Source organism: Anser anser, assembly GCF_964211835.1.
Source record: "Anser anser genome assembly, chromosome: 1".
In the NCBI taxonomy this organism is placed as follows: Eukaryota; Metazoa; Chordata; class Aves; order Anseriformes; family Anatidae; genus Anser; species Anser anser.
The window spans coordinates 205210667-205237535 of NC_139720.1; the positions used below are offsets into that span (position 1 = coordinate 205210667).

At 56.2% G+C, this 26869-nt stretch overlaps 1 protein-coding gene across 1 annotated transcript; it reads right to left on the minus strand.

Annotated features, from left to right (window-relative positions):
• Positions 1 to 17588: 17588 nt before the first annotated feature.
• Positions 17589 to 26639, minus strand: LOC310891187 (dynein light chain 1, cytoplasmic-like; the record flags this gene model as incomplete). The annotated part of the gene is made up of 3 exons (XM_083819377.1): positions 17589 to 18358; positions 23166 to 23313; positions 26571 to 26639. 3 exons carry the CDS (start codon positions 26637 to 26639, stop codon positions 18111 to 18113), a joined length of 465 nt encoding a protein of 154 aa, XP_083675503.1. The 3' UTR covers positions 17589 to 18110.
• Between the last annotated feature and the right edge of the window lie 230 nt (positions 26640 to 26869).

The window sequence follows — 26869 nt, forward strand, 5'->3', positions numbered from 1 at the left end:
CTGCCCAGGTAGGTGTCCAGATGGGCCTTGAATATCGCCAGACAAGGACACTCCACAACCTCCCTGGGCAGCCTGTTTCAGTACTCTGTCACCCTCACCGTGAAGAAGTCCTTTTGCATGTTGGTGCGGAACTTCCTGGGCTCCATCTTGTGGCCATTACGCCTTGTCCTGTCCCCACAAACCACTGAAAAGAGGTTGGCCAAATGCCTCTGTCTGCCACGCTTCAGGTATTTATAAACATTGATAAGATCCCAACTAATTCCACTAACCTTGGGCAGCTCCCGACCGGCAGCTCTGACAGCCCTGGTGGCCATTTTGCACTTCTGGTTTCCCCCTGTGCCACAAGCTGGCTGAGGCCTTGGGCTGTCCCCAGCCTGGCTGTCAGTGATGGCGGGCGGCATCTAGACCCAAGAGGCCTTTCTTTTTCTTTGTGCTGAAGGGAACCTGCTGTCTGGAGAGACAGTGCCTCTTTTCTCCAAGTACTGCAGGGTTCCATTGTAAGTGACATGGCCTCTCACTTGTGGGCTCCGTTTTTCGCATCATTTGTGAGGGGCTTCTGCATCCCCCCGGATCACTGGCTGTGGCCAGGGCTTCCCCCCAGGATGTCTGGGCAGGCCCATGCCGGTGGGCAGGCTCTGGGTGGGCCTTGTCCCCTGCAGGGGCAGGCGTCTGCCCCTGAGCCCACATCCCACGAGCAGCTCCTGCACTCGTGGCTGCCCCTGCCCGGGGCGCTGCCGCTGCTTCTGGAACCTTCCTGCAGCCTCTGGCAGCTGGCGCCTGCTTGGCGGCTGCACGTTGGGCTTGGCAGCCTGGGATCTGCGGGCCGTGCCAGCCTGCAGCACGGCATTGGCAGCCTTGTTGCCCCACAGGGCCTCCAGCCCATGGAGAAGCGAATTCTTCTTCGTCTGGTGCTGCTGCTTTAGCAAGAGCGGCTTCACTGGCTTCTCCCACAGGGTCAGCAGCCCAGAGAGAATACACTTCTCCTTCTCATGGTGCTGCTTCTGCAGTGAGGGGGGCTTCAGTGGTCTCCCCCACAGGGCCTGCAGCCAAGGCAGAGGCTGAGGAGGTACAGTCTACAGGCTCTGCTGTGGGAGGAGGCACCCTGTGCCCTGTGGCTGAGGGAGCAGTTGGATGAGCTGCACACTTCATGGGGAAAGGCCTGTGAAGAGGACGCTGAAGCTGCTGATTCAGAGAGAACAGCCTCCTTGGCGTCCCACGCAGGGCCTCCAGCCGAGGGAGAAGCCACTTCTCCTTCTCGTGGTTCTGCTTCTGCACTGAGAGGGGCTTCATTGGTCTCCCCCACAGGGCCTGCAGCCAAGGCAGAGGCTGACGGTGTACAGTCTACAGGCTCTGCTGTAGACAGTACATTGCTTCTTTCTTCTTTCACCTGCTCACTGGTGGCCCTACAAGAGAGATGCTGCCTCAGTGAACAGAGAGAGAAATGCCTCTTCCTGACAGGGCGGCTCCCGATACATTCCCTGTCAGCACTGGTGGCCATTTTGAAGTTCTGTTTTCCCCCCGAGCCACAAGCTGGCTGAGGCCTTGGGCTGTCCCCAGCATGGCTGTCAGTGATGGCGGGCGGCTTCTAGACCCAAGTGGCCTTTCTTTTACTTCGTACTGAAGGAAACCTTGCAGCGAGAGTGGCTTCGCTGGCTTCCCAAACAGGGCCTCCAGCCCAGGGAGAAGCCACTTCTTCTTCCTCTGGTGCTGCTGCTTGAGCAAGAGCGGCTTCACTGGCTTCTCCCACAAGGTCAGCAGTTCAGGGAGGATCCACGTCTCCTTCTCCTGGTGCTGCTTCTGCTGTGAGAGGGCCTTTGTTGGTCTCCCCCACAGGACCTCCAGCTAAAGCAGATGCTGTAGATTCACATTATACAGGCTCTGCTATTAGAGGAATCACCCTGTGCCCTGTGGCCGAGGGAGCAGTTTGTGCTTTGCTCTTGGCTCCCAGGCTTATGGCTACAGCACGGCGTAGCAGTGGGTTGTACGTTAAGCAGATAAGGGGAGGGTCCCGCTGTCCCAAAATAAGGATAACTAAGATAAACAAGACAAGCAGTTGAAAATGAGTAAAAACAAAAATCACAGGCCCTCTAGTCATGAGAGATGAAGAAAAAAAAAAACGAACAGGAGAAATTAAAGGTTGGTCAAATAAAGTTGTACATATATGGTATTGTAGTAAGCATCGCGTAGTTTGTGAAGCTGTAGTGCTCAGTCAATGAGGAAACAGGGGAGGAATCAAGCATCAGGTACTAGGGAATATAAGGTTATGATATACTTTTGCTGGGCGCTCCTGCTCACCATAGTCCTGCTGTTGCAATTGTGTATTATATAGCTTCACAGAAGACTCTGTCTGAAAAAAATATTAAGATTTTTCTCACAGGGCACAACAAGCCCATGCAGCGCCACAGGCTGAGGGAAGAGTGGCTGCAAAGCTGCCTGTCGGAAGGGACTGTGGGGGTACTGGTCGATAGCCAGATGAGTATGAGGCAGCGGTGTGCTGAGGTGGCAAAGAAGGCCGTACCAGGATCTGGTACATCCTGTCTTGTACCAGAAATAGTGTGGCCAGGGAGGCCACAGTAGGACAAGGGAAGTGATTCTCCCCCTGTACTCAGCTCTGGTGAGGCCGCACCATGAATACCGTGTTCAGTTTTGGGCCCCTAGCTGCAAGAAGGACGGGGAGGTGCTGGAGAGTGTCCAAACAAGGGCAAGGAAGCCGGTGAAGGGTCCAGGGAGCAAGTCGTGTGAGGAGTGTTGAGGGAGCTGGGGTTATGTAGCCTAGAGAAAAGGAGGCTCGGGGGGGACCTTATCGCTCTGTACAAGGACCTCAGAGAAGGTTGTAGTGCCATGCGGGTCAGTCTCTTCTCCCAAGCAACAGGCGATAGGAGAAGAGGAAAAAGTGGCACAGGGGGAGGTTTAGGTGGGTACTAGGCAAAATGTCTTGAATTGAAGGGTTGTGAAGAATTGCAACAGGCTGCCCAGGGAAGTAAATGAGTCACCATCCCTGGAGGTATTCGAAAGCCATGTGAATCTGGTGCCTAGGGACATGGTTCAGTGGTAGACTCGGCGGTGCTAGGATAACGGTTGGAGGTGATGATCTCTGAGGTGTTTTCCAACCTAAGCGATTCCATGATCCTGTAATTCCATGACTGTGACAGGCCCAGGGTGCCAGGTTGGCATGGCCTGCACCACTCTTTCTCCTGAGATCAACGGCACAGAGAGGAGCATTGGGGGCAAAAGTCTGCCTGAGCTTTTATTCACAGCAGAAAGCAGCCGCAGCTGAGCTGAGGCTGGGGGCAGGATGTGGTGGGGCATCTGAATTCCTGGGGCGCTGTCCTGTGCCTCCCAGTGATGCTTCTGTGGGCACTGCAAAGCTTCCTGAGGGCCAGCTGCCACCTCCGAGCACCGTCCTGGTGCTGGCAGCCGGGCGCCGCTACTCTCGCTGTCCTGCGATGCAGCTGCAGCAGAAAGCCCTGCGCAGAGCCCGAAGTGCCCTCCTGAGGCGGGAGGGCCGTGGCTGGCGTGCTGGGGCTTGTGCGAGGTCAAGGATGCCTGTGGGGGACAGAGAGGTGTAGGTTAGGGCCTGAGCGGGGGCTGGGCAAGCCTTTCCCCCCCTTCAAGGCCTTTCCCAGGGAGGGGTGGCCCAGGACCAGCCAGCCCCCCGGCGCGTGGTGCTGCCAACCTACCTAGTCCTTGGTGCTGCTCGCTGCGCTGAACAGGCCCGGCCAACAGACCCTGGGACAGTGCTTGTGCCTGGGACATTGCTGGCTCATCCACTGGCATGTCTTTGGTGCAGGAGGAGGACTGCGCTTGGCCTCCCTGCTCGGCGGCAACCTGCATGGGGAGAGCAAGAGCACAAGCAGGTGATGAGAGGGATGTCAGCCCTTGTGCCTGGGGCGTCTGGAAATGGAGAGCAGCAGACAGCTCCCCAGCACGCACACCCCACGTGCTACTTCTGCCTCTGGCTGCCCTCGGTGCCCGGTGCCCACCACTCGTGCTGTGCTTACCTGGTGCCCCGGAACCATAGCCAAGGGAGTAGCTGCTGCTCCTGCTTCATCAGCTGCTGCTGGACTGAGATCTGTGATGTCCTCCCTGAGAAGATCTGCAGTCACAGGAGAAGCCACTTCTTCTTGTGGCGCCGCTGCTGCAGTGAGAGGGGCTTCCGTGGCTTCCCCTACAGCACCTCCAGCCAAGGCAGAGGCCGAGGATGTACAGTCTACAGGCTCTGCTGTGGGAGGAGGCACGCTGGGTCCTGTGGCCGAGGGAGCAGTTGGTGCCTTGCTCGTGGCTCCCTGGCTCATGGCTACAGCATGGCGTAGGACTGCAGACACGATGATCCGGGCTGTTTCATACAGATCTTCATCACAGGCACTGGAGGCGTGTTGGGCACGTCCCTGGCTCTCAACCATCACTGCAGTGCTGTGCTCGATGGGAGTGGGACAGGCTGATGGCTTTGACTCTGGAACCCGGCATGTCAGGGGAGGCGCTCTGTTCCCCTCGTCTTCAAAAGCAGGGGCTGATGGAGGACTTGCCGGCCTGCTCTCCGCCGGTACTGTTTCAGTGAGAGGCGTGCTGTGCCTCTCTTCCCCTGGACCTTCTGCCAGGGGAGCAGCTGATGGCGCAGTGTCCGTGGGTTCCAGTGAGCCAAGAGAGGCGCTTGTTGGGGGTTCTGCTGCTTCTGCTGCAGCCTCCCTGTCCACGCTGCTGGCTGAGCTGCCCTCTTCCTGGGGAAAGGCCTGTGGGTCCTGGAAGAGGCTGGGGAACCTGGGGTTGATCCAGGAGTTGAAGATGACAATCTCTTCCCCACGTGTCTGGGGAGGCGCTCTGTAGCCCTTGTCTTCAAAAGCAGGGGCTGATGGACAACTTGCTGGCCTGCTCTCTGACGGTTGTGTTGCGGTGAGAGGCGTGCCGTGCCTCTCTTCCAGGCAAGCAGGCGATGTTTCAGTGTCCAGTGAGCCAAGTGAGGCACTTGTTGGGGGTTCTGCTGCTTCTGCTGCAGCCTCCCTGTCCGCGCTCCTGGCTGAGCTGCCCTCTTCCTGGGGAAAGGCCTGTGGGTCCTGGAAGAGGCTGGGGAACCTGGGGTTGATCCAGGAGTTGAAGATGACAATCTCTTCCTCTTCATCCGAACCCACAGGACCACTTTCCTTCCTGCCCCGGCCCTGGCTTTTCTCATCCTTGCCGCTCCCCTGCCTGGGTTTGATGTGTATCTGTCCCTGCTGCCCTTGCTTCTCAGCCCCGTCTGGGCTTGCTGGTGCAGGGGCTCTGCCAGCAGCCGCTTTTCCTGAACGTGCCTGGTGATGGCGCCCTGGCAGAGCAGTGGTCCACCTGCTGTCCATGTCTGTCTGGACCTGGACTGCTCTTGTTGATGTCGCTGTGCACCCCGTGTGTGCCAGGTCCTCCAGTTCTGCAGGCCGTTGGCCGTGTTCCCAGCTTTCAGCCATTGTCTTTGCCAGGACTTCAGACACAAGGGACTGTGCTGTGTCCCGCAGTGCCGTGAAAGAGTCTGTGGGGCAGTGTGGGGCAGCCTGCCGACTCTCCTTCAAATCCTGGGGCGCTGCTGTTAGGAGAGGTGGTGTTCTGTGGCCTTTGCTCCTGGGACCTCTGCACAAGGGAGGAAGCTCTGCCTCCCTCATGGCTCCCTCGTTGCAGGCTATAGCCTTGCTAATGACACTGGAGACGAAGGCCTTTACTGGGTGTTCCATGTCCTCGGCAGAGGCTGCAGGGCTGTTTTTGGCACGGTGCTGACTCTTCTTCCAATTCTGCGGCACTGCTGTGAGGAGTGGTGGTGTTATGCGGCCTTCGCTCCTGGGACGTCTGTCCAAAGGAGAAAGCCTTGCCTCGCTCATGGCTCCCTGGTTCCGGGCTACGGCGTTGCTAATGGCAGTGGAGACAAAGACCTTTACTGGGTCTTCCATTTCTTCGGCAGGGGCTGCAGGGCTGCTTTTGGGCGAGTGCTGACTCTTCTTCTTCCCATTTTGGGGCACTGCTGTGGTGAGAGATGGTGTTCTGTAGCCTTTGGTCCCGGGACGTCTGCCTGAGGGAGAAAGCCTTGCCTTGCTGTTGGCTCCCTCGTTGCAGGCTAGAGCGTTTCTTATGACTGTGGAGACGAAGGACCGTACTGTGTACTCCATGTCCTCGTCAGGGGCCACAGGGCTGTGTGGGCCACGTTCCCGGCTCTCTGCCCTCACTGCCTTGTCCCTGTCACCAGAGATGCACGGAAGAGGTGGCAGAAGCTCTTGGTGGCTGTGGGCCTCTGTGCCCAACGCCTTTGCCCTTCCTGCAGCTGAAGATGCAGAGGCTGTTGCTTGTAGAGGGGGCAGCTTGCAAGTGACCCTTTCAGATGACGATGTCTGTGCTGCAGGCACTTGCTTGGCTGCTGCTGCCTGAGTCGCTGCCTGCCTTGGGAAAGGCGGCACGGCTGGCAGACGGATTCTCTCTTCCTGCCGCACCCCACTGTGTGGCAGTGTCTTCGTGACTTGCAGCTTCTCCATCTGCAAGAGAAACTGAGGAGAAAGGCCGGGTTACTTTGGTCATTTCTGCCATTCCCCTCCACGGCCCCCTAATGGTGCTCCTGTGAGCTGCCCTGCAGTGGCCCCATTCATGCCCTGGCAGGGGACCACGCACAGCGGGGCTCGGCTTGCCAGGGTAATGCCCTGCCTGTCTCCGCCTGAATTGCTGCCTGCTCGTCGGAGGCTGCCAGGGCTGCCAAAGATGTTCTTCCGAACCCTCCTGGGGCTCCCGACTCCGTGTGGCAGCTGCCAGTGTGACGCACGCTCTCTGGGCACGACCGCACTGGCAGCCTGTCCGCATGGAGGGACGATGGAGGCAGCTCCTGGTTGCGGACAGCCAGGTTGAATTAGGCCACGCTGCTCTTTGTGCCTCTGGGCACAGAAATGCCAGGGCCACATGGGCTTTGGCTGTCCTGGGGGTCGGCTCTTCATGGAGAAACCCCAGGTTTGGGAATAACTGTGTCCGGGCTGGAGGTGTTCAGGGCCAGCTGGCCAGCTTGCTCCAGCACCGTTCCCATCCTGGTGCTCTCCGTGCCGTCCCGTCACGCTGCTGTCCCTGTCTTGGTCCCTGAGCCTCACCTGGCGCTGCTCCTGTACGCTCTGCTGCCCTTCAGCGGGCTGGGAGTGATCCTTATTCTGCTGCTCCATGGTACGCTCCAGGTCCTCTGACCGAGAACTCCAACGGGCACCCAGGGGAGCTGCTGCCTCCTGGCAGAGCTGCTCTCCTGAGAGTGAGTGGGCAGCCCGGGGCTCGGGCCTTATAAGGGACACCGTTGCCATGGGTACCCCTCCGTGTCACAATGGCCTTTGGGTACGCCACCGCCCACGCATCACAAAGCCCCGGTGGTCGGCGGACACCCCAGGGACACCGTCTCACACGGCCCCAGCAAGGTCTGGATTGGCAGGCACCTCAGGCTCCTTCCAGCCAGTGCCCCCGGCTCAGCCCCAGGTCAGGATTTCTCAGGGGAGTCAGCTTAGCTCCCTAACTGCTCCCATCAGCTGCGCGTTACCTGCTCTGCCGGGAGATGCTCTGCTCGGTCATCTGGGTAAGCTTCCTGGCTCTTTGCCTGACTCCCCACACATCAGCAGAGACCGCGCTCGAGCTTGGACACCCATCAGGCAGCCCTGGCAGTGCAGTTTGAGCAGGAGCATTAGCAGGGAATCCTCCCGTGTCCGGGCAGCCAGAGCCCTGTGGCTCTAGGCACTGTGAAGGACTCCCAGAGAAGGCGGGCACCAGGTAGCGGAGCCGGTGGAGCTGGCGGAGAGGTTGCTTGAGGCGGGCTCTGGCGGGGCTGCGAGAGGAAAGCCCTGGGCAGCCGCGGGAAGATTCCCTGCTCGTTGCTTTCAGAACAAGCCGTGGAGAAGCTTTCAGCGGCAGAGCCACAGCTGTGCCATGCTGGTGTTTAGCCCGCAGCTTCTCTGGCTGCTGAAGCAGGTCCTATGCTTCAGAGTTGTGGCTGAAACAGTGTTGGTAACACAACGGTGTCTTTGCTGGAACAGGTTGCCCAGAGAGGTTGTGGAGTCTCCATCCTTGGAGATCTTCAGAAGCAGAATCCTCGGAATTGTGCGTAAAGGCAGTCCTTTGGGGAGAAAGAAAAGGAATTGGAAAAACAACCCAAAAACTAGCGAAAAAAAAAAAAAAAAAAACAGCAATGGTTAGGTATTGTCCAATTGTCTGGCCTGAAAAGCCATTAAAAGGAACTTCACTATTTTGGCCACAATGCGGGTCTGATGAAAATTCTGGCTTTAAGTTTATATGTAAACAATAAGACTTCTTTTTCGGAGGAGGAATCAAGTTATGCTCCCTCTAATCCTAATATTGCACCGGAGGCAGCAGTAGCTGCACCAGCAAAGAAGTATATGTGTATGTGTTTGAGCCAAAGTATTGTTGTGAAGTGAGTGACTCCTCGAGCAACTCAGCCAGAGACGATACAAAATAGTCTGGTTATTGTTCTAAGTGATATATCCTTGTAGCATGAATGAGAAGTTTAAGGGGCCTCTCTGCGTGATTGCGTGATTGTGCTGTGGGAGTGAGACGCAGCATCGCTGTGAAGCGTGGTTCTGTATTCTCCGTGAGGGGAACGGCCGGAGATGAACGAAGCGCATGACAGATCGAAAAGGAAGTGTGTTTTATCCAAGTGTCGATTGGTGGTGCCCACTACGTGGGCCCGGTGGCGTATCCTGTAATCCTATTTTGTTCTTAACCATTTTGAGTGTGACAAAGAGGAAGGCAGGAGCGTTATCTAAGTAACAGTTTAGAAGTTTTTGTACAGCAGATACAACATGAGAATCCTGTAACCGGATGGCCTGTCCCGAATGGCAAGGGGTGGTACTGGCTATGCGGCAATACATCCAGGAAGGTGTTGCCCCTTGGCTGGAAGGAAGCTTGCAGCCTGGGGGCAATAATTCCAAATGTTCCTATTATTGAAGACCCACAATGCCAAAGCCCCCTTGAGACCGCACGCAGAATTAAGAGGACTCCAGATAATCCTCTAGTAAACTGAAACAGGGAATTTCATTCATTGTGCAACTAGAAAATAACACTCTGCATGCAGTGCAGGCACTACAAGAGGAGGTAACAAGCTTGCCAAAAATAGTACTCCAGAACCAAATGGTATTTGATTTATTTTTAGCCTCACAGGAGAGCGTGTATTGTAATTAATGCTAGTTTTTGTATGTCTGTAGATCAAAAGGGGCAAATTTGACTGATCTCAAAAATATTTGGGAAAGAAACAAATCCTACACAGAGCGGCTCAAGATGACACTTCCTGGGGATTTAGAAACATTTGGGAGGAAGTGACTTTTGCGGTTACCTGAATGGAATTGGCTCAAACAGCTATTTGTTGGAATTCTAAAGATAATGGCACTGCGAATGTCATCCCCCGTGACATCGGAAGAAAAATATTGGGCCGTAATGTTGGAAAAAGAGAAGAGTGGGGGATGTGAAGAAGTGCAGAAACAGCAAGAGGAGTAAGAAAAGAAGAGGGGGGCATTGTGAGAAACAAAGTTGTGTTTTTGCAGTGGCAGTTGTGTTTTTGCAGTGGAAAATTCCACTAACCTTGCATATTCCAAAGAGATTGTGCAGGCATGGCAGTAGCAAAGCAGTGGGAAGTACATTAGGCAGATAAAGGGAAGGTCCCGCTGTCCCAAAATAAGGAGGGTAGCTAAGACAAACAGGATGAGCTGCGCAAAATTGGTAGAAAAAAAAATAAATCACGGGCCCTCTAGTCACGAGAGATGAAGGAAAGGAAAAGGAGAAATGAAAGGTTGGTCAAATAAAATTGTACATATATGGTATAGAAAGGCGTAAGTAGTTGTAAACCCGTAGTACTCAGCCCATGAGGAAACAGGGGAGAAGTCAGGTGTCGGGTAATAGGGAATATAAGGTTATGGTATACTTTCAGTGCGCGCTCCTGCTCGCAGGAGGCCCGCCATTGCAATTGTGAATAAAATAGCTTTACAGAAGACCCTGACTAAAAAAATATTGAGATTTTTCTCACACTGGGACGCTGTCCTGTGCCTCCCTGTGATGCTTCTGTGGGTGCTGCAAAGCTCCCTGAGGGCCTCGTGCCCACCACGCACGCTGTGCTTACCTGGCGCCCAGGAACCAAGGGAGAAGCCACTGCTCCTGTTTCCTCAGCTGCTGCGGGGCTGAGAAGATCGGTGCTGTCCTCCCTGAGAGGCTCTGCACTCAAAGGAGAAGCCACTTCTTCTTCGTCTGGTGCTGCTGCTGGACCAAGAGGGGCTTCACTGGCTTCCTCCACAGGTTGTCCAGCCCAGGGAGAAGCCGCTTCTCCTTCTTGTGCCGTTGCTCCTGGAGTGAGAGGGTCTTTGCTGACTTCGCACGCAGGGCCTCCAGCCAAAGGAGAAGCCACTTCTTTTTGTTCTTCCTTTGGTGCTGCTGCTGCAGTGAGAGGGGCTTTGCTGGCCTCCCCCACAGGGCGGTATTGTTGGTATTACAATGATAAAGGCATTGCATATCTGTCATCCCCCTGACTTGGGAAGAAAAATATTGTGCCCTAATGTTGGAAAAACTCAAGGATGGAGGATGTGTAGAAGTGCAGAAACAACAATAGGAGTGAGAAAAGAAGAGGGGGGAATTGTGAGAACCAAAGTTGTGTTTTTGCAGTGGCAGGTGTTTTGTGCAGTGGAAATTTCACAGAATCACAGAATTGTTGGGGTTGGAAGCGACCTCGAGAGATCATCGCGTCCAACCGCCCTGCCAAAGCAGGTTCCTTAGAGCAGGCTGCCCAGGTAGGTGTCCAGACGGGCCTTGAATATCTCCAGAGAAGGACACTCCACAACCTCCCTGGGCAGCCTGTTTCAGTGCTCCGTCACCCTCACCGTGAAGAAGTCCTTTTGCATGTTGATGCGGAACTTCCTGGGCTCCATCTTGTGGCCGTTACCCCTTGTCCTGTCCCCACAAACCACTGAAAAGAGGTTGGCCAAATGCCTCTGTCTGCCATGCTTCAGGTATTTATAAACATTGATAAGATCCCAACTAATTCCACTAACCTTGGGCAGCTCCCGACCCATCCTCTGACAGCCCTGGCGGCCATTTTGCACTTCTGGTTTCCCCCTGTGCCACAAGCTGGCTGAGGCCTTGGGCTGTCCCCAGCCTGGCTGTCAGTGATGGCGGGCGGCATCTAGACCCAAGAGGCCTTTCTTTTTCTTTGTGCTGAAGGAAACCTGCTGTCTGGAGAGACAGTGCCTCTTTTCTCCAAGTACTGCAGGGTTCCATTGTAAGTGACATGGCCTCTCACTTGTGGGCCCCGTTTTTCGCATCATTTGTGAGGGGCTTCTGCATCCCCCCGGATCACTGGCTGTGGCCAGGGCTTCCCCCCAGGATGTCTGGGCAGGCCCATGCCGGTGGGCAGGCTCTGGGTGGGCCTTGTCCCCTGCAGGGGCAGGCGTCTGCCCCTGAGCCCACATCCCACGAGCAGCTCCTGCACTCGTGGCTGCCCCTGCCCAGGGCGCTGCCGCTGCTTCTGGAACCTTCCTGCAGCCTCTGGCAGCTGGCGCCTGCTTGGCGGCTGCACGTTGGGCTTGGCAGCCTGGGATCTGCGGGCCGTGCCAGCCTGCAGCACGGCATTGGCAGCCTTGTTGCCCCACAGGGCCTCCAGCCCATGGAGAAGCGAATTCTTCTTCGTCTGGTGCTGCTGCTTGAGCAAGAGCGGCTTCACTGGCTTCTCCCACAGGGTCAGCAGCCCAGAGAGAATCCACTTCTCCTTCTCATGGTGCTGCTTCTGCAGTGAGGGGGGCTTCAGTGGTCTCCCCCACAGGGCCTGCAGCCAAGGCAGAGGCTGAGGAGGTACAGTCTACAGGCTCTGCTGTGGGAGGAGGCACCCTGTGCCCTGTGGCTGAGGGAGCAGTTGGATGAGCTGCACACTTCCTGGGAAAGGCCTTTGAAGAGGACGCTGAAGCTGCTGATTCAGAGAGAACAGCCTCCTTGGCGTCCTACGCGGGGCCTCCAGCCGAGGGAGAATCCACTTCTCCTTCTCGTGGTGCTGCTTCTGCAGTGAGAGGGGCTTCATTGCTCTCCCCCACAGGGCCTGCAGCCAAGGCAGAGGCTGAGGGTGTACAGTCTACAGGCTCTGCTGTAGACAGTACATTGCTTCTTTCTTCTTTCACCTGCTCACTGGTGGCCCTACAAGAGAGATGCTGCCTCAGTGAACAGAGAGAGAAATGCCTCTTCCTGACAGGGCGGCTCCCGATACATTCCCTGTCAGCACTGGCGGCCATTTTGAAGTTCTGTTTTCCCCCCGAGCCACAAGCTGGCTGAGGCCTTGGGCTGTCCCCAGCATGGCTGTCAGTGATGGCAGGCGGCTTCTAGACCCAAGTGGCCTTTCTTTTTCTTTGTGCTGAAGGAAACCTGCTGTCTGGAGAGACAGTGCCTCTTTTCTCCAAGTACTGCAGGGTTCCATTGTAAGTGACATGGCCTCTCACTTTGTGGGCCCTGTTTTTCGTCATCATTTGTGAGGGGCTTCTGCATCCCCCCGGATCACTGGCTGTGGCCAGGGCTTCCCCCCAGGATGTCTGGGCAGGCCCATGCCGGTGGGCAGGCTCTGGGTGGGCCTTGTCCCCTGCAGGGGCAGGCGTCTGCCCCTGAGCCCACATCCCACGAGCAGCTCCTGCACTCGTGGCTGCCCCTGCCCGGGGCGCTGCCGCTGCTTCTGGAACCTTCCTGCAGCCTCTGGCAGCTGGCGCCTGCTTGGCGGCTGCATGTTGGGCTTGGCAGCCTGGGATGTGCGGGCCGTGCCAGCCTGCAGCACGGCATTGGCGGCCTTGTTGCCGACCCCAGGGCACAGCTGAAGGGGGATTTGGGGGATTTGCTTTCCAGGCACTGGGACAGTTGGGGATGCAATATCCCACCACATGCACAGGCAGTTCGCACTGAACAAGATGGGCTTTGCAGCCTCGTCCTTCCCTCATACCCTGCTCCTTCCAGGAGCTGCCACCCCACAGAACGCCTCCTCAAGCAGAAGTAACACCCCAGCGGTAGCCTGCAAACTGCAGATGTGCCAGGGGCCTGTTGCTGCTCTGGCATTATGCACAAAAAAGCCCAGCTCCAGCAGAAGGACGGGATCCGTACCTCCTGGCGCTTGTGCGTTGCTTATGGCCTGATTGGGCAGGCCAGCATGTAGTTGGAGCCGGTTCTCAAGGCTTTCCCTATTAGTTGGGAACCCCGTGGAGGGATTTTCCTGGGCTGAGGGTGTTGGCTCTGCTCTTACTAGCCCAGATCTTCTTTAGATGGCAACAAGAAGGGAGCTGGGAAACTCCCAGACATTGAGGCCATCTCCAGGGCTCTCCAGAGTGACGCCACCTGGCACCTTCCCATGAGCAGTGGCCAAAGCACAAGGGCCCATCTTCTTTATTGGAGAAGTCCCACACGGGATTTCCAGTCCCAGAAATGCTTAAATACTGTTCCTCCTATCTTGCTTTTCAGCGTGTCTTAGTACCTGGGCTGGGTGCCTCCTTCCTTATTAAACTGGGGCTGCCCATGGGGGGCTTTGAGCTCCTCCATGGAAAGAAGCCCACCTTTCAGCTCTCGGAGAACTTTGCCTGTCTTCACGGAGTCCCACATAAGAAAGAAACTTTTCCTGATTCTTTCTTATGTGAATTTGGCCACATCGGCAGGAAAAGTGTCCTGACACATGTCCTACTGACTGCCTTTTCCTTGCCGGGCAGCTGGTTGGTGAGCAACAGCTGTTGCAGCACTTCCTCCTCTTGTGTGCTTGCAGGCTGCTGACAGCACGTCAGGAGAGCTTACAGGCTGCTGACAGCACGTCAGGTTTTTGCATTGGAAAATTCCACTAACCTTGCATTTTCAAAAGTGATTGTGCAGGCATGGCAGTAGCATAGCAGGTGAAGTACGTTAAACAGATAAGGGGAACGTCCCACAGTCACAAAATGAGGAGGATAGCTAAGAAAAACAGGACAAGCAGTGCAAAATCAGTAAAAACAAAAATCACAGGCCCTCCATTCATGAGAGATGAAAAAAAAAAGAAAAGGGATCAGGAGAAATTAAAGGTTGGTCAAATAAAATTGTACATACATGGTATAGTAGTAAACATCATGTAGTTTGTGAACCTAATTCTCCCCCTGTACTCAGCTCTGGTGAGGCCGCACTGTGAATACCCTGCTCAGCTTTGGGGCCGTCACTCCAAGAAGGACGGGGAGGTCCTGGGGCCTGTCCAAAGAAGGGCAAAGAAGCAGCTGAAGGGCCTAGGGAGCAAGTCGTGTGAGGAGTGTTGAGGGAGCTGGGGTTATGTAGCCTAGAGGAAAGGAGGCTGGGGGGAGACCTTATCGCTCTGTACAAGGACCTCAGAGAAGGTTGTAGTGCGATGGGGGTCAGTCCCTTCTCCCAGGCAGCAGGCGATAGGAGAAGAGGAAAAAGTGGCGCCGGGGGAGGTTTAGGTGGATACTAGGCAAAATTTCTTCAATGACAGGGTTGTGAAGCATTTGAACAGGCTGCCCAGGCAAGTAGTTGAGTCACTATCCCTGGAGGTATTCGAAAGCCATGTGAATCTGGTGCCTAGGGACATGGTTCAGTGGTAGACTCGGCGGTGCTAGGATAACGGTTGGAGGTGATGATCTCTGAGGTGTTTTCCAACCTAAGCGATTCCATGATCCTGTAATTCCATGACTGTGACAGGCCCAGGGTGCCAGGTTGGCATGGCCTGCATCACTCTTTCTCCTGAGATCAACGACACAGAGAGGAGCATTGGAGGCAAAAGTCTGCCTGAGCTTTTATTCACAGCAGAAAGCAGCCGCAGCTGAGCTGAGGCTGGGGGCAGGATGTGGTGGGGCATCTGAATTCCTGGGGCGCTGTCCTGTGCCTCCCAGTGATGCTTCTGTGGGCACTGCAAAGCTTCCTGAGGGCCAGCTGCCACCTCCGAGCGCCGTCCTGGTGCTGGCAGCCGGGCGCCGCTACTCTCGCTGTCCTGCGATGCAGCTGCAGCAGAAAGCCCTGCGCAGAGCCCGAAGTGCCCTCCTGAGGCGGGAGGGCCGTGGCTGGCGCGCTGGGGCTTGTGCGAGGTCAAGGATGCCTGTGGGGGACAGAGAGGTGTAGGTTAGGGCCTGAGCGGGGACTGGGCAAGCCTTTCCCCCCGTTCAAGGCCTTTCCCAGGGAGGGGTGGCCCAGGACCAGCCAGCCCCCCGGCGCGTGGTGCTGCCAACCTACCTAGTCCTTGGTGCTGCTCGCTGCGCTGAACAGGCCCGGCCAACAGACCCTGGGACCGTGCTTGTGCCTGGGACGGTGCTTGTGCCTGGGACGTTGCTGGCTCATCCGCTGGCATGTCTTTGGTGCAGGAGGAGGACTGCGCTTGGCCTCCCTGCTCGGCGGCAACCTGCATGGGGAGAGCAAGAGCACAAGCAGGTGATGAGAGGGATGTCAGCCCTTGTGCCTGGGGCGTCTGGAAATGGAGAGCAGCAGACAGCTCCCCAGCACGCACACCCCACGTGCTACTTCTGCCTCTGGCTGCCCTCGGTGCCCGGTGCCCACCACTCGTGCTGTGCTTACCTGGTGCCCCAGAACCATAGCCAAGGGAGTAGCTGCTGCTCCTGCTTCATCAGCTGCTGCTGGACTGAGATCTGTGATGTCCTCCCTGAGAAGATCTGCAGTCACAGGAGAAGCCACTTCTTCTTGTGGCGCCGCTGCTGCAGTGAGAGGGGCTTCCGTGGCTTCCCCTACAGCACCTCCAGCCAAGGCAGAGGCCGAGGATGTACAGTCTACAGGCTCTGCTGTGGGAGGAGGCACGCTGGGTCCTGTGGCCGAGGGAGCAGTTGGTGCCTTGCTCGTGGCTCCCTGGCTCATGGCTACAGCATGGCGTAGGACTGCAGACACGATGATCCGGGCTGTTTCATGCAGATCTTCATCACAGGCACTGGAGGCGTGTTGGGCACGTCCCTGGCTCTCAACCATCACTGCAGTGCTGTGCTCGATGGGAGTGGGACAGGCTGATGGCTTTGACTCTGGAACCCGGCATGTCAGGGGAGGCGCTCTGTTCCCCTCGTCTTCCAAAGCAGGGGCTGATGGAGGACTTGCCGGCCTGCTCTCCGCCGGTACTGTTTCAGTGAGAGGCGTGCTGTGCCTCTCTTCCCCTGGACCTTCTGCCAGGGGAGCAGCTGATGGCGCAGTGTCCGTGGGTTCCAGTGAGCCAAGAGAGGCGCTTGTTGGGGGTTCTGCTGCTTCTGCTGCAGCCTCCCTGTCCACGCTGCTGGCTGAGCTGCCCTCTTCCTGGGGAAAGGCCTGTGGGTCCTGGAAGAGGCTGGGGAACCTGGGGTTGATCCAGAAGTTGAGGATGATGATCTCTTCATCTTCATACCATCTCACAGGATTCCTTTCTTTCCTGCCCCAGCTTTGGCTTGTCCCATCCTTTCCCGTCCCCTGCCTGGGTTTGATGTTTAGCTGTCTCTTTTGCCCTTGCTTCCCAACCCTGTCTTGGCTAGCCGGGAGAGGGGCTCTGCCGGCAGCCGTTGTTCCTGTGTCATTCCTTGGGATCGGGCCCTGGCAAAGCAGCGGTCCACCTGCTGTCCATGACTGTCTGGACCTCGGCTGCTCTTGTTGGTGTCACTGTGCACCCGGTGTGTGCCAGGTCCCCCAGGGCTGCCGTTATTGGCCGTCTTGCCAGCTTTCACCATCGTCCTCGCCAGGACTTTAGACACGAGGGACTATGCTGTGTCCCGACCCATCCTCTGACAGCCCTGGCGGCCATTTTGCACTTCTGGTTTCCCCCTGTGCCACAAGCTGGCTGACGCCTTGGGCTGTCCCCAGCCTGGCTGTCAGTGATGGCGGGCGGCATCTAGACCCAAGAGGCCTTTCTTTTTCTTTGTGCTGAAGGAAACCTGCTGTCTGGAGAGACAGTGCCTCTTTTCTCCAAGTACTGCAGGGTTCCATTGTAAGTGACATGGCCTCTCACTTTGTGGGCCCTGTTTTTCATCATCATTTGTGAGGGGCTTCTGCATCCCCCCGGATCACTGGCTGTGGCCAGGGCTTCCCCCCAGGATGTCTGGGCAGGCCCATGCCGGTGGGCAGGCTCTGGGTGGGCCTTGTCCCCTGCAGGGGCAGGCGTCTGCCCCTGAGCCCACATCCCACGAGCAGCTCCTGCACTCGTGGCTGCCCCTGCCCGGGGCGCTGCCGCTGCTTCTGGAACCTTCCGGCAGCCTCTGGCAGCTGGCGCCTGCTTGGCGGCCGCACGTTGGGCTTGGCAGCCTGGGATCGGTGGGCCGTGCCAGCCCGTGGAAATCAAAATTGTTAAAAAGGAAATCAGATTTGTTAAACAGGACCTAACCCTTGTGAACCCATGTTGGCTGGGACAAATGACCGCATTGTCCCCCAGGTGCGCTTCAATAACCTCAAGGATAATCTTCTCCGTAATTTTACCAGGCACTCACGTGAGACTGACAGGCCTGTAATTACCAGAGTCTTCTTTCTTGCCCTTCTTGAAAATTGGTGCAACATTTGCCAGCTTCCAGTCTACTGGGACCTCTCCAGATTCCCAAGACCATTGAAAAATAATTGAGAGAGGTCCCACGATGATGTCAGCCAGCTCTCTAAGCACTCTGGATGAATCCCATCCAGACACATGGACTTGTATGGATCCAAATTTTTTAATTTTAAAATTTTAAATTGGGGCTTGGCATTTATTTTCCAAATCAAATTTCCAAGAGGCATCAGCAGAAAAAGAAACAGCTCAGGCTTTGTGACAGCATAGCCGTGTTTTTTATTATATCCAGCAATACAAGAAAATAGAAATAGGAGATGTTTGGAACAGGAAGATCAAAACACTGTCAATACTCACATAGCACAAGCAGAAATGAGGCAACACTGTAGATGGCTAGAGAACTCTTAAAGACCAAACTCCTCCAACAGCTCTACTAGCAAAGATGAAGCCTTTAAGACAAAAAAAAAATAAATACAAGGAAGACTTTTTTTTTGGTATTTTTCCTTTTTATATCCACAATGTAACACCTTCTTCTATAGCATAATCCCTTCCATTGCCCTTGAAGACCAAGGTTTGTTTCCTCAGGAAGGCTGAAGTAACCAGTCATAGGAGCCAGCAAAGTCCTGTAACCAGATGCAAGTGTCAGTAGGAGTCCATGGTTCTAACCAGACTTGAAAAGAATAGCAACTTGGCTAAGGTAGAAGTAGACGAAGTGCTTGGTATCATGAGTCACAGAGCTGACACAGTTTCTTCCTGTAATGCAGTATTGGGTGGGATTGTATTTCTTGTCAAATTCCTTCCTGATGTGCACAGCAATGTCCTTCTTGATATGCTTCTCCAAGGCCTGAGTGGCACAATCCACAGCATCTTGCTGCACCTCTTCTGACATGTCCGCATTCTTGATGAGTACTTTTCAGACACTCATGGTTGCCTCAGGGGCTTCGCTCGCGCCGCCACCGCTCCAGTTTAGGGGTATTTGCTTTCCAGGGACTGGAAAGTTGGGGATGCAGTATCTCTGGGTTTGGTTTTGGGCTCTGGGTTTGCCTTGTCCCCTGCAGGGGCAGGCGTCTGCCCCTGAGCCCACATCCCTCACTGCCCTCACTGCCTTGTCCCTGTCACCAGAGATGCACGGAAGAGGTGGCAGAAGCTCTTGGTGGCTGTGGGCCTCTGTGCCCAACGCCTTTGCCCTTCCTGCAGCTGAAGATGCAGAGGCTGTTGCTTGTAGAGGGGGCAGCTTGCAAGTGACCCTTTCAGATGACGATGTCTGTGCTGCAGGCACTTGCTTGGGTGCTGATGCCTGAGTCGCTGCCTGCCTTGGGAAAGGCGGCATGGCTGGCAGATGGATTATCTCCTCCTGCCGCACACCACTGTGTGGCAGTGTCTTCGTGACTCGCAGCTTCTCCATCTGCAAGAGAATCGAGGGGAAAGGCCAAGTTACTTTGGTCATTTCTGCCATTCCTCTCCACGTCCCTGTAGAAGTGCTTTTGTGAGCTGCCCTGCAGTGGCCCCATTCATGCCCTGGCAGCTGACCACGCACAGCGGGGCTCGGCTTGCCAGGGTAATGCCCTGCCTGTCTCCTCCTGCAAGTGCTGCCTGCTCGTCGGAGGCTGCCAGGGCTGCCAAAGATGTTCTTCCGAACCTTCCTGGGGCTCCCAACTCCGTGTGGCAGCTGCCAGTGTGACACACGCTCTCTGGGCACGACCGCACTGGCAGCCTGTCCGCATGGAGGGACGATGGAGGCAGCTCCTGGTTGCGGACAGCCAGGTTGAATTAGGCCACGCTGCTCTTTGTGCCTCTGGGCACAGAAATGCCAGGGCCCTGTGGGCTTTGGCTGTCCTGGGGGTCGGCTCTTCATGGAGAAACCCCAGGTTTGGGAATAACTGCGTCCAGGCCGGAGGTGCTCAGGGCCAGCTGGCCGGCTTGCTCCAGAACCGTTCTCCTCATCCTGGTGCTCTCCATGCCGTCCCGTCACGCTGCTGTCCCTGTCTCGGTCCCTGAGCCTCACCTGGCGCTGCTCCTGTACGCTCTGCTGCTGGAACAGGTTGTATTTGCTGGAACTGGTTGCCCAGAGGGGTTGTGGAGTCTCCATCCTTGGAGATCTTCAGAAGCAGAATCCTCGGAATTGTGCGTAAAGGCAGTCCTTTGGGGAGAAAGGAAAGGAATTGGGAAAAACAACCCAAAAACTAGGGAAAAAGAAAAAAAAAAAAAAAGCAATGGTTAGATATTGTCTAATTGTCTGGCCTGAAAAGCCATTAAAAGGAACTTCACTATTTTGGCCACAATGCGGGTCTGATGGAAATTCCAGCTTTAAGTTTATATGTAAACAATAAGACTCCTTTTTTGGAGGAGGAATCAAGTTATGCTCCCTCTAATCCTAATATTGCACCGGAGGCAGCAGTAGCTGCACCAGCAAGGAAGTATATGTGTATGTGTTTGAGCCAAAGTATTGTTGTGAAGTGAGTGACTCCTCGAGCAACTCGGCCAGAGACGATACAAAATAGTCTGGTTATTGTTCTAAGTGATATATCCTTGTAGCATGAATGAGAAGTTTAAGGAGCCTCTCTGCGTGATTGCGTGATTGTGCTGTGGGAGTGAGACGCAGCATCGCTGCGAAGCGAGCGCGGAGTTCCGATCCGTGGTTCGTTATTCTCCGTGAGGGGAACGGCCGGAGATGAACGAAGCGCATGACAGATCGAAAAGGAAGTGCTGTTTTATCCAAGTGTCGATTGGTGGTGCCCACTACGTGGGCCCGGTGGCGTATCTTGTAATCCTATTTTGTTCTTAACCATTTTGAGTGTGACAAAGAGGAAGGCAGGAGCGTTATCTAAGTAACAGTTTAGAAGTTTTTGTACAGCAGATACAACATGAGAATCCTGTAACCGGATGGCCTGTCCCGAATGGCAAGGGGTGGTACTGGCTATGCGGCAATACATCCAGGAAGGTGTTGCCCCTTGGCTGGAAGGGAACTTGCAGCCTGGGGGCAATAATTCCAAATGTTCCTATTATTGAAGACCCACAATGCCAAAGCCCCCTTGAGACCGCACGCAGAATTAAGAGGACTCCAGATAATCCTCTAGTAAACGGAAACAGGGAATTTCACTCATTGTGCAACTAGAAAATAACACTCTGCATGCAGTGCAGGCACTACAAGAGGAGGTAACAAGCTTGCCAAAAATAGTACTCCAGAACTAAATGGTATTTAATGGTGCTGCTGCTGGACCAAGAGGGGCTTCACTGGCTTCCTCCACAGGTTGTCCAGCCCAGGGAGAAGCCGCTTCTCCTTCTCGTGGTGCTGCTTCTGCACTGAGAGGGGCTTCATTGGTCTCCCCCACAGGGCCTGCAGCCAAGGCAGAGGCTGACGGTGTACAGTCTACAGGCTCTGCTGTAGACAGTACATTGCTTCTTTCTTCTTTCACCTGCTCACTGGTGGCCCTACAAGAGAGATGCTGCCTCAGTGAACAGAGAGAGAAATGCCTCTTCCTGACAGGGCGGCTCCCGATACAGTCCCTGTCAGCACTGGCGGCCATTTTGAAGTTCTGTTTTCCCCCCGAGCCACAAGCTGGCTGAGGCCTTGGGCTGTCCCCAGCCTGGCTGTCAGTGATGGCGGGCGGCTTCTAGACCCAAGTGGCCTTTCTTTTACTTCGTACTGAAGGAAACCTTGCAGCGAGAGTGGCTTCGCTGGCTTCCCAAACAGGGCCTCCAGCCCAGGGAGAAGCCACTTCTTCTTCCTCTGGTGCTGCTGCTTGAGCAAGAGCGGCTTCACTGGCTTCTCCCACAGGGTCAGCAGCTCAGGGAGAATCCACGTCTCCTTCTCCTGGTGCTGCTTCTGCTGTGAGAGGGCCTTTGTTGGTCTCCCCCACAGGACCTCCAGCTAAAGCAGATGCTGAAGATTCACATTATACAGGCTCTGCTGTTAGAGGAATCACCCTGTGCCCTGTGGCCGAGGGAGCAGTTTGTGCTTTGCTCTTGGCTCCCAGGCTTATGGCTACAGCACGGCGTAGCAGTGGGTTGTACGTTAAGCAGATAAGGGGAGGGTCCCGCTGTCCCAAAATAAGGATAACTAAGATAAACAAGACAAGCAGTTGAAAATGAGTAAAAACAAAAATCACAGGCCCTCTAGTCATGAGAGATGAAGAAAAAAAAAAAAAAAAGGAACAGGAGAAATTAAAGGTTGGTCAAATAAAATTGTACATATATGGTATAGTAGTAAGCATCGCGTAGTTTGTGAAGCTGTAGTGCTCAGTCAATGAGGAAACAGGGGAGGAATCAAGCATCAGGTACTAGGGAATATAAGGTTATGATATACTTTTGCTGGGCGCTCCTGCTCACCATAGTCCTGCTGTTGCAATTGTGTATTGTATAGCTTCACAGAAGACACTGTCTGAAAAAAATATTAAGATTTTTTCCCCCAGGGCACAACAAGCCCATGCAGTGCCACAGGCTGAGGGAAGAGTGGCTGCAAAGCTGCCTGTCGGAAAGGACTGTGGGGCTATTCGTCGATAGCCAGATGAGTATGAGGCAGCGGTGTGCTGAGGTGGCAAAGAAGGCCGTACCAGGATCTGGTACGTCCTGGCTTGTACCAGAAATAGTGTGGCCAGGGAGGCCACAGTAGGACAAGGGAAGTGATTCTCCCCCTGTACTCAGCTCTGGTGAGGCCGCACCATGAATACCGTGTTCAGTTTTGGGCCCCTAGCTGCAAGAAGGACGGGGAGGTGCTGGAGAGTGTCCAAACAAGGGCAAGGAAGCCGGTGAAGGGTCCAGGGAGCAAGTCGTGTGAGGAGTGTTGAGGGAGCTGGGGTTACGTAGCCTAGAGAAAAGGAGGCTCGGGGGGGACCTTATCGCTCTGTACAAGGACCTCAGAGAAGGTTGTAGTGCCATGTGGGTCAGTCTCTTCTCCCAAGCAACAGGCAATAGGAGAAGAGGAAAAAGTGGCACCGGGGGAGGTTTAGGTGGATACTAGGAAAAATGTCTTGAATTGAAGGGTTGTGAAGAATTGGAACAGGCTGCCCAGGGAAGTAAATGAGTCACCATCCCTGGAGGTATTCGAAAGCCATGTGAATCTGGTGCCTAGGGACATGGTTCAGTGGTAGACTCGGCGGTGCTAGGATAACGGTTGGATTGTGATGGTCTTCGAGGTGTTTTCCAACCTAAGCGATTCCATGATCCTATACTTCTATGACTGTGAGAGGCCCAGGGTGCCAGGTTGGCATGGCCTGCATCACTCTTTCTCCTGAGATCAACGGCACAGAGAGGAGCATTGGAGGCAAAAGTCTGCCTGAGCTTTTATTCACAGCAGAAAGCAGCCGCAGCTGAGCTGAGGCTGGGGGCAGGATGTGGTGGGGCATCTGACTTCCTGGGGCGCTGTCCTGTGCCTCCCAGTGATGCTTCTGTGGGCACTGCAAAGCTTCCTGAGGGCCAGCTGCCACCTCCGAGCGCCGTCCTGGTGCTGGCAGCCGGGCGCCGCTACTCTCGCTGTCCTGCGATGCAGCTGCAGCAGAAAGCCCTGCGCAGAGCCCGAAGTGCCCTCCTGAGGCGGGAGGGCCGTGGCTGGCACGCTGGGGCTTGTGCGAGGTCAAGGATGCCTGTGGGGGACAGAGAGGTGTAGGTTAGGGCCTGAGCGGGGGCTGGGCAAGCCTTTCCCCCCCTTCAAGGCCTTTCCCAGGGAGGGGTGGCCCAGGACCAGCCAGCCCCCCGGCGCGTGGTGCTGCCAACCTACCTAGTCCTTGGTGCTGCTCGCTGCGCTGAACAGGCCCGGCCAACAGACCCTGGGACGGTGCTTGTGCCTGGGACATTGCTGGCTCATCCGCTGGCATGTCTTTGGTGCAGGAGGAGGACTGCGCTTGGCCTCCCTGCTCGGCGGCAACCTGCATGGGGAGAGCAAGAGCACAAGCAGGTGATGAGAGGGATGTCAGCCCTTGTGCCTGGGGCGTCTGGAAATGGAGAGCAGCAGACAGCTCCCCAGCACGCACACCCCACGTGCTACTTCTGCCTCTGGCTGCCCTCGGTGCCCGGTGCCCACCACTCGTGCTGTGCTTACCTGGTGCCCCGGAACCATAGCCAAGGGAGTAGCTGCTGCTCCTGCTTCATCAGCTGCTGCTGGACTGAGATCTGTGATGTCCTCCCTGAGAAGATCTGCAGTCACAGGAGAAGCCACTTCTTCTTGTGGCGCCGCTGCTGCAGTGAGAGGGGCTTCCGTGGCTTCCCCTACAGCACCTCCAGCCAAGGCAGAGGCCGAGGATGTACAGTCTACAGGCTCTGCTGTGGGAGGAGGCACGCTGGGTCCTGTGGCCGAGGGAGCAGTTGGTGCCTTGCTCGTGGCTCCCTGGCTCATGGCTACAGCATGGCGTAGGACTGCAGACACGATGATCCGGGCTGTTTCATACAGATCTTCATCACAGGCACTGGAGGCGTGTTGGGCACGTCCCTGGCTCTCAACCATCACTGCAGTGCTGTGCTCGATGGGAGTGGGACAGGCTGATGGCTTTGACTCTGGAACCCGGCATGTCAGGGGAGGCGCTCTGTTCCCCTCGTCTTCAAAAGCAGGGGCTGATGGAGGACTTGCCGGCCTGCTCTCCGCCGGTACTGTTGCAGTACCGAGAGGCGTGCTGTGCCTCTCTTCCCCTGGACCTTCTGCCAGGGGAGCAGCTGATGGCGCAGTGTCCGTGGGTTCCAGTGAGCCAAGAGAGGCGCTTGTTGGGGGTTCTGCTGCTTCTGCTGCAGCCTCCCTGTCCACGCTGCTGGCTGAGCTGCCCTCTTCCTGGGGAAAGGCCTGTGGGTCCTGGAAGAGGCTGGGGAACCTGGGGTTGATCCAGGAGTTGAAGATGACAATCTCTTCCCCACGTGTCTGGGGAGGCGCTCTGTAGCCCTTGTCTTCAAAAGCAGGGGCTGATGGACAACTTGCTGGCCTGCTCTCTGACGGTTGTGTTGCGGTGAGAGGCGTGCCGTGCCTCTCTTCCAGGCAAGCAGGCGATGTTTCAGTGTCCAATGAGCCAAGTGAGGCACTTGTTGGGGGTTCTGCTGCTTCTGCTGCAGCCTCCCTGTCCGCGCTCCTGGCTGAGCTGCTCTCTTCCTGGGGAAAGGCCTGTGGGTCCTGGAAGAGGCTGGGGAACCTGGGGTTGATCCAGGAGTTGAAGATGACAATCTCTTCCTCTTCATCCGAACCCACAGGACCACTTTCCTTCCTGCCCCGGCCCTGGCTTTTCTCATCCTTGCCGCTCCCCTGCCTGGGTTTGATGTGTATCTGTCCCTGCTGCCCTTGCTTCCCAGCCCTGTCTGGGCTTGCTGGTGCAGGGGCTCTGCCAGCAGCCGCTTTTCCTGAACGTGCCTGGTGATGGCGACCTGGCAGAGCAGTGGTCCACCTGCTGTCCATGTCTGTCTGGACCTGGACTGCTCTTGTTGATGTCGCTGTGCACCCCGTGTGTGCCAGGTCCTCCAGTTCTGCAGGCCGTTGGCCGTGTTCCCAGCTTTCAGCCATTGTCTTTGCCAGGACTTCAGACACAAGGGACTGTGCTGTGTCCCGCAGTGCCGTGAAAGAGTCTGTGGGGCAGTGTGGGGCAGCCTGCCGACTCTCCTTCAAATCCTGGGGCACTGCTGTTAGGAGAGGTGGTGTTCTGTGGCCTTTGCTCCTGGGACCTCTGCACAAGGGAGGAAGCTCTGCCTCCCTCATGGCTCCCTCGTTGCAGGCTATAGCCTTGCTAATGACACTGGAGACGAAGGCCTTTACTGGGTGTTCCATGTCCTCGGCAGAGGCTGCAGGGCTGTTTTTGGCACGGTGCTGACTCTTCTTCCAATTCTGCGGCACTGCTGTGAGGAGTGGTGGTGTTATGCGGCCTTCGCTCCTGGGACGTCTGTCCAAAGGAGAAAGCCTTGCCTCGCTCATGGCTCCCTGGTTCCGGGCTACGGCGTTGCTAATGGCAGTGGAGACAAAGACCTTTACTGGGTCTTCCATTTCTTCGGCAGGGGCTGCAGGGCTGCTTTTGGGCGAGTGCTGACTCTTCTTCTTCCCATTTTGGGGCACTGCTGTGGTGAGAGATGGTGTTCTGTAGCCTTTGGTCCCGGGACGTCTGCCTGAGGGAGAAAGCCTTGCCTTGCTGTTGGCTCCCTCGTTGCAGGCTAGAGCGTTTCTTATGACTGTGGAGACGAAGGACCGTACTGTGTACTCCATGTCCTCGTCAGGGGCCACAGGGCTGTGTGGGCCACGTTCCCGGCTCTCTGCCCTCACTGCCTTGTCCCTGTCACCAGAGATGCACGGAAGAGGTGGCAGAAGCTCTTGGTGGCTGTGGGCCTCTGTGCCCAACGCCTTTGCCCTTCCTGCAGCTGAAGATGCAGAGGCTGTTGCTTGTAGAGGGGGCAGCTTGCAAGTGACCCTTTCAGATGACGATGTCTGTGCTGCAGGCACTTGCTTGGCTGCTGCTGCCTGAGTCGCTGCCTGCCTTGGGAAAGGCGGCACGGCTGGCAGACGGATTCTCTCTTCCTGCCGCACCCCACTGTGTGGCAGTGTCTTCGTGACTTGCAGCTTCTCCATCTGCAAGAGAAACTGAGGAGAAAGGCCGGGTTACTTTGGTCATTTCTGCCATTCCCCTCCACGGCCCCCTAATGGTGCTCCTGTGAGCTGCCCTGCAGTGGCCCCATTCATGCCCTGGCAGGGGACCACGCACAGCGGGGCTCGGCTTGCCAGGGTAATGCCCTGCCTGTCTCCGCCTGAATTGCTGCCTGCTCGTCGGAGGCTGCCAGGGCTGCCAAAGATGTTCTTCCGAACCCTCCTGGGGCTCCCGACTCCGTGTGGCAGCTGCCAGTGTGACGCACGCTCTCTGGGCACGACCGCACTGGCAGCCTGTCCGCATGGAGGGACGATGGAGGCAGCTCCTGGTTGCGGACAGCCAGGTTGAATTAGGCCACGCTGCTCTTTGTGCCTCTGGGCACAGAAATGCCAGGGCCACATGGGCTTTGGCTGTCCTGGGGGTCGGCTCTTCATGGAGAAACCCCAGGTTTGGGAATAACTGTGTCCGGGCTGGAGGTGTTCAGGGCCAGCTGGCCAGCTTGCTCCAGCACCGTTCCCATCCTGGTGCTCTCCGTGCCGTCCCGTCACGCTGCTGTCCCTGTCTTGGTCCCTGAGCCTCACCTGGCGCTGCTCCTGTACGCTCTGCTGCCCTTCAGCGGGCTGGGAGTGATCCTTATTCTGCTGCTCCATGGTACGCTCCAGGTCCTCTGACCGAGAACTCCAACGGGCACCCAGGGGAGCTGCTGCCTCCTGGCAGAGCTGCTCTCCTGAGAGTGAGTGGGCAGCCCGGGGCTCGGGCCTTATAAGGGACACCGTTGCCATGGGTACCCCTCCGTGTCACAATGGCCTTTGGGTACGCCACCGCCCACGCATCACAAAGCCCCGGTGGTCGGCGGACACCCCAGGGACACCGTCTCACA